Source organism: Polyergus mexicanus, unplaced genomic scaffold, assembly GCF_030449975.1.
Source record: "Polyergus mexicanus isolate NDT 795.1 unplaced genomic scaffold, iyPolMexi1.0 SCAF_13, whole genome shotgun sequence".
Classification (NCBI taxonomy): domain Eukaryota; kingdom Metazoa; phylum Arthropoda; class Insecta; order Hymenoptera; family Formicidae; genus Polyergus; species Polyergus mexicanus.
The window spans coordinates 2,237,424-2,255,823 of NW_027223333.1; the positions used below are offsets into that span (position 1 = coordinate 2,237,424).

At 33.2% G+C, this 18,400-nt stretch overlaps 2 protein-coding genes across 7 annotated transcripts in view; one reads left to right on the forward strand and one right to left on the reverse strand.

The window, feature by feature from the left end:
• The window catches only part of LOC138938800 (ribosomal protein S6 kinase alpha-5), a 34,597-nt gene extending 21,183 nt beyond the window's left edge, over positions 1 to 13,414 (reverse strand). The window contains exons 1-2 of one of the 5 annotated variants that reach the window (XM_070306077.1): positions 12,792 to 13,414; positions 5,054 to 5,551 (exon numbers count right to left, since the gene is read on the reverse strand). In XM_070306077.1, coding sequence (XP_070162178.1) covers positions 5,054 to 5,551; positions 12,792 to 13,068 — 775 coding nt within the window. In that variant the 5' untranslated portion in view covers positions 13,069 to 13,414. Of the gene's footprint in view, positions 1 to 5,053; positions 5,574 to 5,976; positions 8,460 to 12,791 lie in introns of those variants that run through there. The other 4 variants (XM_070306080.1, XM_070306081.1, XM_070306078.1 and 1 more) reach the window with 4 other exon arrangements.
• Positions 13,415 to 15,556: 2,142 nt separating this feature from the next.
• Iyd (Iodotyrosine deiodinase) lies at positions 15,557 to 18,397 on the forward strand. 2 transcript variants are annotated; one of them, XM_070306098.1, is made up of 4 exons: positions 15,557 to 15,799; positions 16,572 to 16,787; positions 17,101 to 17,417; positions 17,733 to 18,397. In XM_070306098.1, the coding sequence occupies exons 1-4, from the start codon at positions 15,610 to 15,612 to the stop codon at positions 17,916 to 17,918; spliced, it is 909 nt and encodes a 302-aa protein (XP_070162199.1). In that variant the 5' UTR covers positions 15,557 to 15,609; the 3' UTR covers positions 17,919 to 18,397. The 2 variants fall into 2 exon arrangements, with proteins under 2 accessions (XP_070162199.1, XP_070162200.1); XM_070306099.1 differs by having other exon boundaries at positions 15,557 to 15,778.
• The last annotated feature ends 3 nt before the right edge of the window (positions 18,398 to 18,400 follow it).

Sequence of the window (18,400 nt, forward strand, 5' to 3'; positions counted from 1 at the left end):
GCACCGGCTCAATCGTTAAAATTTCCGATGGCGTAACATATACTTGGAATTGTCATCCACTATATAAGCTTCTTCTTATCTCAAGTTGAAGCCCCGGCGTGATATTATAGAAAATCTAATTTATATTTAAGAAATTGAAAACAATAATTTGAATTTTGATTTTTCCTAAATATATCGAATACAGATAAATCTTTTTAGTTCTCGAAAAGACAGCTTATTGTTAGATCGCTAATATACGCAGATTTCTCATCTTTGATGCTACGACGAATTAATTAATTAATAATATGACAAATTATGTCGGATTATCGAATTGCTCTTGTCCCGAATATATGTGTAGGGATATCATTTTCGGGTAACTATGGTGGTATTGGAATAGAAGTCCGCTAGGGCTCTATATTAATGTTTGTCTTTATCGCCTTTTCTTATCTCGAAGAAGTCGATACAAGTTATGTCGTAATCGAAAAGAGTAACGATAACTAATACGCATTGTGTTTGTCCACACAATGAAAATATGAATTGTTACATTTACGGAGGAAGTTTGCTGAATAGCTTCACAAATAAATTCTAATATTGTTGCTCGTCGTAATCGAAATGTAGCTATATGTATTCGAATATTATATAAAGTGTTAAAATCACATAACAGATATTTAGGAATTCTCCATCCTAATTTTAATGAAAGATTCTTTAAGGAGTTTAAAGTCAAATTGTTGTTATAAAAAATTTTCTGATTTTTGTACTTAATTTTATATATATATATATATATATATACAACTTTAGATATTTCAAATAAAAATAATTTAAATTGTTCAGAGATTACAATAATAAATTAAAAAAAATGGCGGTAGCTTTTTAATTGTGTTTAAAAAGATAGTTGGAAAGCGTTTCCATAAAGAATCTATCACGGTGTATCAATTATAAAAAAAGTTCAATAATGAAAATCGCTCTCTCTCTCTCTCTCTCTCTCTCTCTTTCGGCGGTCTCGATTAATCATTTAAAATTGTAATAATTTCATGCGATAGAAAGATACGCAAACATTTCTCTTTAAATAATTCTTCGCTTAATAATTAGAGTGTTTTTGCTCGTTAAGCGAATAAATGCAGCTTAATAATAAGCGTTTTCGATATCGTTTCACAACAGAAACACAAACATTACACAATTGGACATATCAAGTATGCGTAACTGTATTCGAAATCCGGTAAAATAATCGTATCGCGTTGCATCGATGAAAAATATTACAGCATGTTCAGAATTTATCATATATCATAAACGCATAGTCCAGAGAATAAATGCACAAGCTTCTATCGATGCTACTTTCGTGCCATTTTTCACGGTCATATGACCTTTTGTACCTGTGATTCCTGATAAAAATAAAAAGGGACCATCTATGTGAGATGAAGAGATATTATTTAAAATGCACGAAGCGTCTCGAAATCATCACCGTTTCTTGTTACTAAATCTGTGACAATTCTATAGTCAAATTCTCGAAATTTAGAACTTACATGGGTGTTTGAAGCTCAGTCCGCCAAGATCTTTTAACTTTAGATTACGTTACAAAATTAATCGGTTACATCATTATTAGTAATATAGACAACGCAAAGAAATATATAGAAAAAATTATGTTTAAATAAAAATTATAAAAAAAGAGTATGTGTGTGTGTGTATGTGTGTTAAAATGGAAATCGGTCATTTCATTTCCAACTAGCCTTGCCTCTGTATATTATTTATAAAATAATACTGTATGAATTCTTTGTAACTCATATTCCCGTATAAAATACACATTTATTAACATTAATTGATCGATTCAGTTCGCGTTACGATTGCCCGACATTGTAGATTTTAACATCTTTATCCGTTCATTAAAACTTGTTTATACAGCTATCCAATCACGTATGTCTCTATCGTTTGTTGCAACTGCGTGCTCAATCTCGGATCATTTCATATACCATGCGCAATTTTTTTTTCTTTTTTTTATGTTCAGGAGTTCTTTTTATAGACACGTATAAGAATACACAAGTAGATATGTAAATTAATTCCGCGTTTCTTATTTATGGACTTTTCGACCAATCTGGAAAAAGCTTTTTCTTAATCTTCAGATATAAATATTTCTTTGTTAAAAAATACAATATTTAATAAGACGTCGGAATATATTTTTAATTTACTTAAACTTATTAATTTCTTCTCAACATTAAATATACTTAAACTTACAGATACATTAAAAAATGTTACTAAAATAAATATTAACATTAAATAAAATTAAATCTCGCTTTGTCAAAATCCTTGATTTTTATTTCTATTTCTGTCCAACTAAAAGATCATCGATGTGTTTGAGCAATGAAGCAGCTGTTCTGTTAACTATATGTATTATCCGTGGAAAGGCTTTCTATATAAACAAGCACTTTGAATTGCCATTACTTTGTGATAGCGGTATTAAATGGCAATGGCCATATATGCAAGTGGCCATCGCATCAAAGTTTTATGAGATTTTAAAAAATGCAGTTCTAAAATGATTGTTTTTTTCATCTCAACTTGTTTGCGCAAGAGGTCTGTATATATATATATATATATATATATATATATATATATCGTATTCTCTTTAATTTCCCGTGTTTGTACTATATACGATAAAATATAATGTAACAAAAAAAGAATCGATGATGGTAAAATTATTTATCTTGATTATTTATTTACTTTGATTCTCATTTTTATTTTCAATAAATTGTAGTTTATAGAGAGAGCCCTCGTTTAATAAATATATATATATATATATATATTATAAACAAATGTGGGATATATATATATGCACATCAAGCGTTTTATAAAATATATGGTATACGAAATATAAACTGTTAACGACACGCGGAAATCTAAAAAGGGACATAATTCAGCGCGAAAAAAAAGAGCGTAAAAGTTTGATAATTCATAAAATATAGTACTTACTGTGTGTGTGAATTGTAGAATATATTTTAGTCTGTCTGTTGTGTGGCGATGAAATTTCAATCAAATGAAAATCTTGGATAAGAAGGGATTAGGATTATTTAGGAATAAATCACAAAAAAAAAAAAAAAACCCCACAAAGTTTAAAACATATTTTTCATATCACTTTTCTTTTCTCTATTTTCTAATTGCAAACTCAATCTAATTTTCATATATATATATAATAGTAAGTGTATATGTTTTTTTAACACATACATGTAATCATTGATTGCAGAATAACTGAAGAATACAACATGGACGCTTTGGAAAGCGCGCAAAACCTGCAACTGTGTCTCGTATACACCAAGAGAAAGTGATTAAGATCTTCCCTCTATATCTTTCCGCCATTAACTCTTTCGCTGTAAAGACACATGTACACAGAATGTCCAAAGCAAAATTATCGGATTTTTTTTTTTTTTTTTTTAAATAACAGATTTATTAAAAAATATTAGAAAAATGAGATGTGTTCGTTTTTCGATATATCAAACTTTTTTCTCCATGCAAGAAGTACCTTTAGTTTCCTTAATACATATATGCATATATCATGTTTGAGATGAATGAAATAATTTTCGCCAACTATCGATAAGAGAACGCAACAATGAAAAATTGTAGCGCTCGCTACGACCTAACCTAACATCGTATTTTGAGAAAGCGTTCGCCACATTTTCGGCGGCGCAGTCTGAGTCAACACAAAGACATTAACGAACCTGTACAAAATATGATCTCTCTTTTCAAAACAAACACGTACGGTTTATAAAAGAACGCGAAGGATAATATCGTGCAGAAGGTTGAAATCCGCACGTTACACTCTCTCTCGTGTCGAGAAAAATTCGCGCGCGCACTTTAAAAATAATACGGCGTAATAAAAGATAGTATATCAGTTAATATTTTTATAGAGCTTAAAGCCAGGAAAAAAAAAAAATTCAAACGTTCGTAATTATTCTATAGTAATCCAAAACTGAATGCGCTTCAAAATCTCCAAATTAAAAAATTTCGAGATAAATAAAATATAATTAAAGCACACATACGAAGAAAGATAAATACAGAAACTTTTCGCACACGCATCTATGTTCCTTTCTTTTAGGGGAACCGAATCGTGCCTTAATTAAATTATTACAATAAATATAATTAGGATTTACGAATCCGATACAAACTTCGCTAACGCCACACACTGCAATCCAGTGCGGGAATGTTAAGCAGTCGGATCGATACCTTCTAATGGTTTTAAGAAGCCTGAAGTTTAGTATCAGCCGCATTTAGTCGCATCTACAACCTGTTGAAGTCCCGCCATCGCTCAATGTCATACATAGAGATGTAAAAAAAACCGTTTCTTTTCTAATAGAAAAAGGATACAGTTGAAAAAGAAAAAAAAACAAATTTTGTATTTTTCCATTATTTTTTAAAATATACTTAATATTATCTTTCTTTGTGCTTTTTTTTTTTTTTGTTAACATAATAAAAAAACTAAAATTTTTATATTTTTTAATTTTTTTGTTTTTTCTTCGAAAGTAATTTTAATGGATTAATGAGACTTTTGCGACAAATCATGATTAAATTATTATTTAAAATATTAACTAAAGTGCGAACTATATTTTGGTATCTACAATAGATATTCAACTTGTTCGAGTTGAATTTTGATTTTTGGAGAATTTATTTAATTAAAAATTGTAATTACGTAACTGTATTGCCAATTGGAATGCGAGCCACATTTAAATTAATATCGGTTAATTCAAATCTATCATCTAAAAAGTTAAAAATAATAAAAAATCAATTTACAGTCAAAAAATGTAAAGATATTAAATATCTGAGAAAGAACAAAGTTTTTTGAAAAACGAGGCTTGTCTCTTCTTATTAAAAAATTCGTTTTTTATGAAAAAAAAAAAAAAAGTTTTTTTTTCTTCTCCATTTACATCTCTATTTATGCGACAACGTTGCAGTATCGCGGCGATCGCCACGAATATATTGAAAATATTACTAAATCTTTATTCATTTTCACAATTTATTCTTATTGATAAGAAGAAATCCGATTTCTCGATATAAAATAATACGATTTTCTATCGATTAAATATGACGTTCTTACCTATATCGTATGTGTTAGCGTCGTCAGTGTTGCTGATAGGATCCGTCGCCTCATATTGGATTTGCACAGAATCATCTTCCACAGTGTCGCCAATTTCGATCGTCACAACGTCGAGATCGTCTGCGAAGATATTTGTTGAATATCGGGTGAAGTAGGTGGAACAGCCTTGCTCGCTGTCCTCTTGATCTTCACGATCCTCTTGATCTAAGAGATTTGCTTCCTCATCGATGACTAACCCATTGCTTTCGGTGCTGATACTACATCCGATACTAAGGATAGCGCCGCCAAATTGATTGGCGTACTTCTGAATGATATCGTCAATCTTCTCGCGGTTATCTTCAAAGTAGCCGCTCTCCTTCTTCGACGGACTCGAGTCAGATTCGCAAGTCGCCCGATATTCGTCTTCGTTCATTATAACGTCCTCGGACTTGTCGCTTCTTACGATGTTCTCTTCGACCATCTTCACGGTGTTTTCTTCTTCCTTCATGGATGTTCTTCCTACGATATGATATGATGAGACCTAATAAAATTCGCCGGGTACGTCATTGTCGCGATGCGTGCAATGTCAGCGCGAATGAAGGTGAGAAAGAGGAGACGAAAGGGAGAAGAAGCGGAGACGACAGCCACTTTTATACGGAGCCACGCGTTATCCCTGTTCTCGATAGCACTCGATCGGGATAATAATTCGAACGAGTTCATTAAACCGTTAAATCTTTTTAGTGTCATTAATCGTTGTATAACAGCGACAGCAGCAGGAACAAGGTCGACTTATGTCGATCGTCGGAGCATCGTCTCCCGCTTCTTCTCTCTTATCTTCTCTTCGCAAGCACCACAGAAATTTTTATTTCCTGGCAAGGCATCCAATCCTTCTCCAATCTCTTAAGAGGAAATATAGAGGATAAGGATCAAACTTGGGAACCTACCTATTGTCGAATTTGCGATTTCTATACGCAAACCACACGACACTTCACATCGAGTGAATAGCGATACGCGAAGAATTCACGATACTGCTCGATACCTATATCACGTAACAACGATCTTGAAGCGAACAAGAAACAAGACCACGCGCGTCGCACGACACTTATTTCGTGAAGAATCGTCAGTGACTGTCGTTAACTGAAAGAAGGTAACCAATGGAACCTTACACACTGCTACTACGTGTCCTTCCTCCCCACCCCGCTACTTCCCCACTACTCGAGTACTAACAGCTGATGCGAGAAGTCTCTCTCTCTCAGTGACGGCGTTAGTGAACCACGCTGCACGTATTTTATTTTTTTTATTTTTTAATTGATTTCGCTAACTTTAACCTTAAATTCCTTAAAGCACTATTTTGTCGGAATTGGCTGGATCAATAAAATTGAAATACATAGCGTATTACAATCATATAATGAAGAAATATCGGCATAATTATGCCGGTATATTCGTGCGCAGAACGGATTAATCTCTTGCATCTTGATTATATACTTCGCTTATAGTCGATCTAATTAGTTGAGAAAAATATATCGTCGTGTGTATCAGATATATATCATTATAATAAGATATAAAAATTCAAAAATTTTAATTTAATATCATCAGAATCAGAGATATATGTCCGTAGACATAGTATCTAGACTGAGTATTAAGGAGTGGGGGGGGCCTCGTCAGAAAGGGGGCTTGGAGGGAGGTGGGAGGCTTCGTCAAAAGACGAAGATAGATTGGTGATACAAAAGCATACTATCTCTGTCTAATATTTGACGACCCCCCATTCCTCAATACTCAGTCTAGAGAAAACATCCCCTCTACTTTTCTGTTTCCAAGTTAACGAAAGCTTTCTCAATCACCATACGTTTTTAGACAAAGACAGATTGATGATCATACAGCAGCTATCCCCTGCTATTTTTTTAATGGTTTCTGACTACGGGAAACGTGCAGTCTATATATTATACGTCTTCGTATATGTCAAAGCCCCGAAATAATAAAGATATAAAAACGAACGTCCTATTGTACGATCACGTACAACAGAAATAAATGTTCGTTTCGAAAATATTCGGAATACTTTCCGTGAAATAATCGAAACCTGATGTTAATCTTTTTGCAGAGTTTCGCATCTCGTTGGAACATCCTTTCAAAAATTTATCAACTGACTATAATAATAATTAATAAATTTATTAATCATTGAGCAATAAAAAAATGAGAAAAAAATATGAGCAATTTGATGCTCAAGAAAGACATGAAGCGTTATAGTGTTTAACGATATAACTTAACGAAATAAACGAGATCGAGTGTCTGTTTGAATTACTTTATAAAAAAGCTGTTATATATAACATATACAAATCTCTCAAGAAGAAGAAAAGAAGAAGAGGAGGAAGAAGAAGAAGAGAGAAAGAGAGGAGAAAAGAAAAGAAAGAAAGACAAAAAAAGAAAAAATTTTTATTTAAAAAAAAAATGTGATCGAGAATTGCTAAAACATAAATTTTACAATTCTATTCAATAATTGATTGCGAGAGACATCTAAGACTCTAATTCACATTAAGGATTTACAAGCCGATTACGTGCTTCGCTTCAGTGCTCAAATGCACGGGAATAAAGCTCAGAAAACCATCGTCATGCTCAAACGCTTTCCCCTTGACCTCTTGTAAATATTTCATGGGATTCAACGATGGTATAGAATCTCATCTTTGGTATAATAAACTGTCCAGTATAATAAACTGAACATTTTTAACTTGCGGGATATGAAAGTTCATGGATAATTTATAATTGTACGCTTTTTTTTTTTTCTTTTCTTGCGAAGTAAGCTAGCTGGAGAAAAGTTCTTCGGGGTTTTTTTTTTTTTTCCTTACGCGGAGAAACTGAAAAATCATTAAAGTTTTTCTAGAAATTAGATATCTGTACTTTTTGAAAGAATATCTCGAAGAAAGTTCCAAGAATTCTATTGAATTTGGTCATAAATCTTTGCGCAGCGGGAGATTAGAAACATGAAAAGCCCATAGATAAAGAAAAGCTAACGTTAATAGATGTGTTTCAAAAGAGAAAGCTATCGAACTTGCAACTGTCCGAGAAGAGAAATTCGTTAAAGAACTTAAAATTTAAAGAATATTATGCGTTTCAGACAGTTTGAAAAGCACGCAGAAATCGTTGGATTCGCCTTCCTTTTTACCCGACAAGTTTTATTCGCTGAACCAGTAAATCGTAGTTAAAATATCGTCTTATCGTTAATATTTAGAAAAAATTTTGAGATACATTTTAAACAGAAAGCAACGGTTGATTTTATCATACCCTCGAGCCGTTTCAATAAATTTCTCTCATTATGTTTTTATAAAAATCGCGAAAATCTTTCGCACTAAAGAATAAATTATTTCCTTCTCTTTTTATTCTGGGTAGTGGACTTGTTTCTCTTTTGTAGTGGGGAAAAAAAAAATAGAGGATATCGTATATATATCATAGGGTACAAAGATTTTTTTTTTTTTTTCAAATATTCAATATGAAAATTATTTTTCCGTTTTACAATTAACCATTGTCAACTATTTCTTCCCTTCTCTCCCCCCCCCCCACCAAACCCCCGCCTCTAATTTCTCCGCGCACTAAACATGGATAATAAGTATGAGAGAATTTACGATAGTGGGGATAGCGATCAAGTTTACACCCAGCGACCCGATCTATACCATGATCCAAAATAAGTCTAGTCATCAAACGTTTATGCCGAAAAAAATCAAGATAAAATAAAATAAACAGAAGAATAAAATATAATACATAATAATATAAAATTTAATTTTTTTGAAGACAAATTTTAAAAAATTGAATTAAAATTATTTTTACAGATGATAAAAGAAAATTTAATTTAATTAGGGAAAAACTAAAAACTGTGAAAATTAATTATAAAAAAATTCTAGAAAAATTAAAATTAATTATATAAAAAATTTGAAGGAATGACTTGTATGGATATGCTACACCTTTTTTTTTTTTTTTAATAATTCAAAAATTGCATATACAGGATGGGGCATTTATATATTTGAGACACCTAAATATGTAAAAAATAAAGCAAGATGGAAGGAAACGTTTCAGACAAAAGTTGTTCGGTTCTAAGATGGTGCCCATTAGTTTAACTTTGGGTGGAGGCGCTTCGGATATTTCAATGTCAATCTTGTTTTATTTTCCTTACATCAATTGATGTATCTCATTTTTTGAGCTTCAAATATTAAGGTAACATTATTGCAAAATAAATAATTTTATGAGACATTTCATAGTTTATGTAAAATTATATCGAAGTAAGGTAATAAAATAAAGTATAAAATATCTCGTAAACTATTAAACTTTCGGCCATCATATCCCTACAATTTTTTATGCAGAATATTGCAAGAAATCAATTTATATAAAAAATTGGGATGTTTCCATTAAAAAAAAAAAATAAAAAAAAAAAATGTCATTGAAATCTCCGAAGCTCCTCCACCCAAAGTCAAACTAATGGCACCATCTTATGACCACCTTAGAACCGAACAACTTTTGTCCGAAACATTTCTTTCTATCTTGCTTTATTTTTTAAATATTTAGATGTCTCAATATAAATGCCTCACCCTGTATATTTATTATGTACAAAATAAAACGTAATATACATGTGTGTTACATTTTATTTTACTTAAATTTGAATATATATTTATTATATTGTATTTCGATTTAACCTTATTTAATTTGACAACTCAACAAAACAACAGAGAGAAAATAAGCTTTTAAGTCGCATCGCGATGGTCATGCGTTTACATCGAAAAATCAGGCGTCCTATTTCAGATCAGGTCACTAAAATACGAAAGGCCTGAAGGCCTGAAGTCAGATCGGTTCGTTTACCAAGTATTTACAGCAGGCGGCCTAAATAATTTAGGTATAGGCCGCAAACTAGATGGGTGTAAACGCGTGTGGTCAGGCTTTTCTTTCTTAGACTAGGTTCTAGAAAATTTCTCCCCGAAAATTTTACTCGATGGCCGACTCGGCCTGAAACTAATCAGAAAAGCTCAAAAAAGTTTCGGTACAGCCAGTAAAATTCGAGTAAAATTTTCCTCGAAGAGTACGTTTTAGGAATGTAGCCTTAAAATTTAATTTATTAAATATCAAGAGCCAAATTTGTAAAAAATAATCTTGGAGATTGACTTTCCTCTCTATTTTCTCTTTTTTATATATGTATATAGTATCATATCTGAAAAAGAATATTTGTAAGGATAAAAAGTTAAAATTTCAACATATGTCTTACAAAAATAGCTGGAAGAGAAATTTTATTATGGTTTCTCGGTTTGTAAATACGTTTGAAATACTAGGGCAGATTATTGCTATGCATCTTACTTATTAACTTACTTTTTGGAGAAACAAGTATCAAATTTTCCTATTCTTTAAAGAATAATAGTTTGGCTATTGAAAATTGTTCAATTAAGGGGACTTCCGAGTTTAACGTTCTGAAAATATAGACGATTTTTGGGAATTTCTTTAAAGAAAGGTATAAAACGTATTAATTCTAAACTTTGCACGTTTATTATTAAATAATATTTTTAATATATCCTGAATTTTTTTCAAATAAAAATATTCGTTTGTCTCGAAATTATAATAATCCAGGATGTCTGAGTGTGATTCTCATATGAATTAGAATTGAATCGATATTTGCAAAAATTCAAATTTTGCGGCTTACAAAACTAACCAATTTTTTTACTAAAAAAAGAAAAAAAAATTTTTTTTTTAAACACTCATTTTTTTTATTTTTCAATATTTTTTTATTCTGGTTTACGCGATAACTGCATTCATATAGATTAAAAATATTTTTTATTTTTTTATTTCAGATAACTATAATGGCTGAAATCATATTTGCTACAAACAATTTTCTTTTAGGCACCCTGGTTGAACAACTATAACCCCGAAACAAACAAATATTTTTGTTTGAAAAAAAATTCAGGATATACTTACAATGTTATTTAATAAACGTGCAAAGTACAGAATTAATATGTTTTATACTTGTTTTAGAAAAAAAAATTCCCCAAAAATCGCCTTATTTTCAGAATCAAATTAGAAAGACCCCTTAATAAAATAAAGGCTTGTTTTCTTAATCTTTCGAAGTATCGATAATTCAATAAGATAGAGAAAATTTTTTCCATTTTAAACTCAGGACAGAAAGACAGCAAGATTCCATTTTCAAAATTACAATATAATCGATATAGAACAATTTTTTCTTCCTCCAAAGATTTTCAAATTTTTTAATACATTGAAAAAAAAAAAAATCTCTTTTAATTAAGTAGAAGAAATAGAAATTCAAAAATATAAATGCTGGTTTGACGTTTTAGCTATACAAAAATTCAAGACATAATCTTTTTAAGGTTTAATCATACGAATTCTAATACTTTTTCATGAAACTCTTGAAAAAAGATCGCTGATCGGAAAAAATTCTACAATGTTTGGCAAGAGTCAGAGCTCTATCAATTATTGTTTATCAGAATTTTGAAAATGGATTATCTACTTCGCAGAGATGGCTATGCTTTACCATGGAGCGTCAAAGGAAACAATGCATACCATTTTTCAACGTTCGATATTGACAACACGAACAAACAACACGTCTATAACTCCGGTAGTTTCTTTTAAATAAAACTATCTTATTTATACATGTGTGTTTACATACATATTTCTCACGTTATATCACAAAACGTGAGAAAGAGGGCAATCTATAAAGCTTGTCAGTGGACGCCATAAGATTAGGATAGATATCAGCTGATTGTGACATGTATGGCAATAGAGATACGTCATCGGGGAAATTTCGCTCGGAAGATCAAACATTCTTCGTTTTTTCCGCGTTACTTTATCACGAACAATGTGAGGACCAAAAAATACGCGACAAATATAAGAAGGGGGGGGGGGGGAAGAAAAAAAACCTCACGACAACGGTGTGTGTTTACGACAAATTCCCCTCCATTCTACAGTTAAAATGACTGTAGAATTATGCTTATATGTTGGTTACTAAATATAGAGAGAGAAAGAGTCCGATTTACGCAGCGGAGACCGACACGAGACATGCATATGATATCATTGCCGGAAAAACGACGAGATTTTCCTAAATTATATCTGAACGATTTTCTCGAAACATCGGCGCACGAATTGACGCGGAATCTCTCTCTCTCTCTCTCTCTCTCTCTCTCTCTCTCTCTCTCTCTCTCTCTCTCTTCGTCAAATAGTAAGGTAATTTTACATTACACCATATCGCGTCGCGTGACAGAGGCGCAATATTGATGGCGCTGCTGTCAGTTTGAACACTATATATAACACTGACATTTGATTTTTTTTTTTTTTTTTTACGCATAATCTCTATAATAATTCTACGCGAAAGCAGAAATATTGTACGATGCGAGCGCGAATGTCAACGAGTTGCATAATACGTTTTCAGAGTGCGTTGTACGTATAGGTATCGTGTCAGTAACGTCCAAGTGTTTGGATTGCGATATCGGGGGTGGGATGGCGGGAGAGGGGAGGGGGGAGGGCGGAGGAGGAAGGTGATAACGTCGTACGAATAATATATTTTGCGTCGAGAATCGAGAGAATTACGAAACCGATCGTAATTTCGACGAGTTCAATGTCTCGACGCTGTCGGAAAAAAAAAAAAAAATATTATTATTCTTCATCTGTCAAAGGCGAAATTCGCGTGCTCGGCGAAATCGCATCGGTTTCGATCGATAATACGCGACAGACAAAAATCTAGGAACCTTTTAAAGATATATCGCATTGATCGGATTAGACGTACCGAATGTCAACTCGTGGGTGACCGTCTGTTCCGTGCTGATGCTGCTCCGTGGCATGTCGCAAACGGGTGGGGGGGGCGGCGGTGGAAGCGGCGGCTGCATGACGTTCTCCATTCCCTCCGTCCGCTCTATCTGTGTCTCTGTTCCTCTCGCGGCGCACTTGTCGCCGTTATCGCCGTTCCTGTTGGACGTGGCGCGCGCTATCGTCACCGGTAACCAGCTCCGATATATATCCTCAATCGAGACGTATTCTGCAGTATAATACGGTAATACGCCCATTCGCGTACTTGGAAAACGTCCCTCGCACGCAAGTGTCCGTGCGAATACACGTACGTACGGTACGTACGTACGTACGTATGTATGTGTTACTCGTGCGAAGAATACCGCACGTTAATAACGACGTAGAGGAAGCGGCGATTCTGTCACACGCGTGCGGTAGGCGCTGCGACGGAGCTTTAATAGAGTCGACGCAATATATTGTGACAAGCTCGCGATCCCTCGTGTGTATTAAATCGTAACGTGTAAACGTCGGCTGTCGCGCGCCGCGATTTTCACACGATCATCTCGCATACACGCCCGCACATATCGCGGCGCGATGGACGGACGCGTCCGTATTATTCGTGCACGCTTTCGCTACTGCGCTCTCCGGACAATACGTCTGACGTCCGCCCCCCCCACTCATTGACCGCCGCGCGCGTTATCCCCACCCCACGCGCTGCGCGCCACCGATTCCATCGGCGGTCGCTCGCGCAGGCCGCTCTCAGGTCCGTATCGCGCGATTTACGAATCGATCAATCAATCCTGAATCGTCTTCAAGAATGATCTCGCTGTACGAATGTCATCGCGATGAATTCACTCGCGCGAGACGCGTGTAATAAACGTTACGTGTGTAAAAAGTTTATTGTAAAATAATCGCATCATAATTGATATAAAATTTCAAGGCGTATCTTCATATTGTATTCGTGAATACCTTGATAAATATCGTATTCAATTCGATTGTCTCTTTCTTTTTTAAGGATTCGAATTGGAAAAACGGGGATATTGTTAAGCTAAAATCAAATGTGAAAAGGAATCGAATTACAATTAGTGTTGCTTTAATATTTAATACGAAATTTTCGTGGTTCATGCGCGCGCGAATATTGACAGCTGATCTTCGGGCTAAATGCCGATCTTCTATACTGAATATTTAATTTATAACGCAATCGGATAACAATGCTGGAGAGATTCGCCAGATAAATTAGATAAATAATACATTAAATTATAATACAAAATAAAATAATTAATTATATAAAAATGTAAAGGAATTTTTTTTTCTTTAAATATAATATAACACCTATGTCGGGTGCACGATATTCACAGTCCTGCTGCGGAGAATCCTGTACAATTTCTTATCATTGCCTTTTTTTTTTTTATGCCTCACACGAACTAGTCTGCAAGTGTCGGTGGCGGCTTTTAGTATTGTATTATTCCTTTTGATCGAGAAGAGACGACACGCGCGAACAAACACACACACACACAGTGGGAAACATCTTCTATAATTCTATATCGAGAGGAAGAGGGGAGGGGGGGGGAGGAGGGGGGATTGGTGTACTGCGTTCTCCTTAATTCTGCGTATCGATTTTTCCTTATTGATAATCAAGGTCAGCACGACGCACGTTGCATTTTATATCCCGATCATAGAATGAGAGTGAAAATTTACGTTATCATATTTGTATATGAATTAAAAAAAAAATCAATTAAATAATTTTTCGAATAGTCGGGCGAAAGGAAGGAGGAAAGATATTATACAAAAACTGTGTACAAGAAGAAAATAAATAATTATATAAATTAAAATAGTGTAATATTATTCTCTCTCTCTCTCTCTCTCTCTCTTTTTCCTTCTTGCGAAAGTTTTCCGGCAATACGAAAAAAACAAACGTGCATTTTTTATGTGTATAAAATACCATATATATTTCATAATAATTTATACAAAAAGGTTTAAATTAGACTCTTTCTATTTTTTTTTTTCCCCCCGGTTCTATTAATGCTGCGTAACTTGTAAAATGTATAAAACAAAGATGTAAAATTATTCGAAATTTCCAAGAAAGAATCGACAATTTCTCGGAAATTTCCGCTTACTCTCGGTTATCAATATATGCCTGCATAACTAGAAGAAAATATATTTAAAATGCAAATAAAATGCGTTTAGGTAATTTTAAAATTTTAACCATCCGAGATAATTGTCATCTGGCTAATTAAAAAAAAATTACGAGAATTTATCATTTTCAGATATTCTAGAAAAACTGGCTGTTCTCTCTTTTAGAATCTTTTTATTTATTTTTTTTTTTATTTAAGAAAAACACACAAGTTATTTTAAAACAACAAAAATAAGATACGTACAATCACATTCTTATTGATCAGACATTTCATAATAAAGATTTCGTAACGATGCTGAATGTAAATCGTTAGAACAATATACACGCGATAATATCATTTAAGTTAATTAAAATCCTGAGGACACGAGAAAGATAAAGATAGGAAATAAGCTTTTAGTGTATAAAATTTTAAATTTTACACATGCAAAAATTTTGACACGTATACGCAATTGAATGGATATATTCGTTTAATGGATGTTGAATGGACGTTGAATGGATATATATATATATGCTTCAACAATTTTTCTATTATTGGAATGTTCGCGATATCGCTCTTAGATATTTATATCCGTAACCTTGATAACTCGGTTGAGTGTGAAAATCATTCCGATCCGGATCAGTAGTGGGGAAAAAGCCGAGCGCGCAAGAGAGAGAGAAAGGTTCCCTTCGTCTCGTCGTGCGTAAAATGTTCTCCGAATACGTGCCCTTCGTGACGAAATATTTTTATCATATATTAGTTGCCGTTATTTCGTTCGTTTTATTTGGTCAATTTTTCGGATGGTCGGACAAGAGAATCGCTCCAAGTGGGACACGCGCATTCGCAGCATCTGACGAATCTACGGATCCGAGTGAAAGTAATGTCGCAGCGAATACTTGTACGTCATATGTAATCGTTGAGCGGAACATAGTTATATTTGTCTCGTTTTGGAAAATGAAAGTGGGATGAAAGTACTTTACACACTCTTGATGCCTTCGTTTAAAATCCTTAAAGCGTATTTTATACATTTTTCAATATATCATAATAAATAATAGAGAGAATAAAAATGGCGAATAGCAGAGAACAACATAATAAAATTAATAGTTACATAATAATTAAAATTGAAATATAAGGATCCATTTTGTATAAATCTAATTATCGTAGTAAATTCTAATTATCGTTGTAATTAATTCGCCTGGTCCTTATTCCCTTTTCGCGAGTTTATTAAAGGTTTAAAATACGCATCATTTTACTGCCTTAATTTTTTCCACTGATTCATATATATTATATTATATATTAAAATATTTACATATATATGATGCGGATTATATATACTGGGTGGCCCATTTTAATCCATCCAGTCGAATATCTCAAAAACCAAGCCCGGAAGAGAAAAATGTTTCAAACAAAAGTTGTGTGGCTTCATGGGGGCCATAAGATGGTGACAATGATTTGACCTTGGAAAATCATTTGAAGGTCATGTGAAGATCAACTTTAAAATTTTAAATGAAAACCCCCATTTTTTATTTAGTACTCTTGTAGCTGACATCGAGAGCTTTCCAAAACACTATAATAAAGTATTTTTTCATTAAGTACTTTTTGAGTTATTTTATATTTTAATCTGACATATTTTTTATATCAAAATTTTTTATATCAATATTCTCTTACAGCAGTGGACAAAGAGTTGCTTGAAGAAGCCGAAGAAGAGCCTGCCTTACCAAAGGATCTCAAGCACATTCCGTATGAGTATGTCCGGCTGCCCGAAAAGGAAACGCTGTCTCGGGCGTCAGAATTTTATCAAATAGCAGCCGCGAGACGTACCTTAAGATACTTCAGCGCAGATCCCGTTCCGAAGGAAGTTATCCGCGAAATTATAAGGGCCGCAGGTATTTATGTGAGCTATATCTGTCCCAAATAATATTTCTCTCGAAATACAGTATCAACGTGTCCTATAATATACTAAGCATATTTCTTTCAAGATATGTCAGGCAAAACGTGCAAATGAAAAAAAATTAAGTAATTTATAAGATTTTTAGGGTAAAATTCTCCCCTTTTCTTTGAAAATAAAAAAAATTCCAATTAAAGTCTTGGTACGATTCATCGAAAATAAACGCTAAAAATAGATGAACGCATGTGCTTAAATTTGCATCTCATTCTTTCCGAGTCACACGCTCACATATATACTCATGCTTAACTTAGGTACTGCTCCCAGCGGCGCGCACACAGAACCATGGAGCTTTGTCGTGATATCCAATCAAGCTATGAAATCAAAAATCAGAGGTATCGTGGAACAAGAGGAGGAAATCAATTATAAGAAAAGAATGGGCGTGAAATGGACAACTGACTTGTCTCCGTTGAAGACCGATTGGATAAAAGAATATCTCACAATCGCCCCGTATCTGATACTCGTGTTCAAACAGACTTATGGTATTTTGCCAAACGGAAAAAAGAAGATCCATTATTATCACGAGATGAGCGTTTCTATCGCGTGTGGAATCCTTATTACTGCCATACAGGTAATTTGAATATTTTCTAGTTGCGAGAAATCAGAATGAATCTTTTTTTATCTGGAAGATAGGGCCCTTCTTATAAGATGATGACAAAAAATCTGTAATCTTACAATTCTAAAAAAAGATATTAACATAAAATACAATATTAATATATCAAGGAAAGTGATATAATTTCCTTATCATTAAATATGTCTTAATTAATATAATTTTTTGATATTCCGTATGGAGGGAATATCCTGCAAATGACAATTTCTTGTATAATAATCGTGAACGCTTCATTAAAAATATAATTGAATTAATTATACATTGTTTCTAACATAGTACGCCGGTTTGGTGACTCTTACATCAACACCATTAAATTGTGGACCGGCTATACGCAATCTTCTTGGACGTCCGTCGAATGAAAAGCTCGTGTTACTTCTGCCGATCGGCTATCCAGCCAAGGACGCCACTGTACCTGATTTGCAACGAAAACCTCTATCCGAAATTTTAATTGAGATTGATTAATGAAAGTATTGATACGAGACAAATTCGTGTGAAACGCCCTATTACCTTAACATAATATTTGATAAATAGATAATCGAGAGAATATATTTCATCATACACTTTCTTATAATTTACATGGACAGATCGAAAGTAGGAGTATTTGAAATAAATAATCAAACATGCATTTATGTTAGCACTATTTTTATGAAAAAATGTTATATATTTTTCGGATTACTAACTTTTTTATATCTTACATAGAGCAATTATTAGCTACAATAGTAAAATGTAATATTCCTTGTCTCTTATAAAACATTGCCAATATTACAAAGTAATTGTAAAGTCCAAAAAAAAAAGAGCTAATCCCTGAAATGTAGCACCTGTTCGAGTCATGTCGTTTGTGTTATATAACTTCTCTCCTTCTCTCTCTCTCTCTCTTTCTCTTGCAGTTGAAATGTGTACAATGGCACGCAATAAGACTGTTCTAAACTTAATAATCAGTTTGT

Bases quoted from the DNA above. Each gene is read 5' to 3' on its own strand.
- Iyd (XM_070306098.1), top strand. From the start codon at position 15,610: ATGTTCTCCGAATACGTGCCCTTCGTGACGAAATATTTTTATCATATA. The intron at 16,788-17,100 runs GTATTTATGTGA...TGCTTAACTTAG, and splicing joins CGAAATTATAAGGGCCGCAG to GTACTGCTCCCAGCGGCGCG. The intron at 17,418-17,732 runs GTAATTTGAATA...TTTCTAACATAG, and splicing joins TCCTTATTACTGCCATACAG to TACGCCGGTTTGGTGACTCT.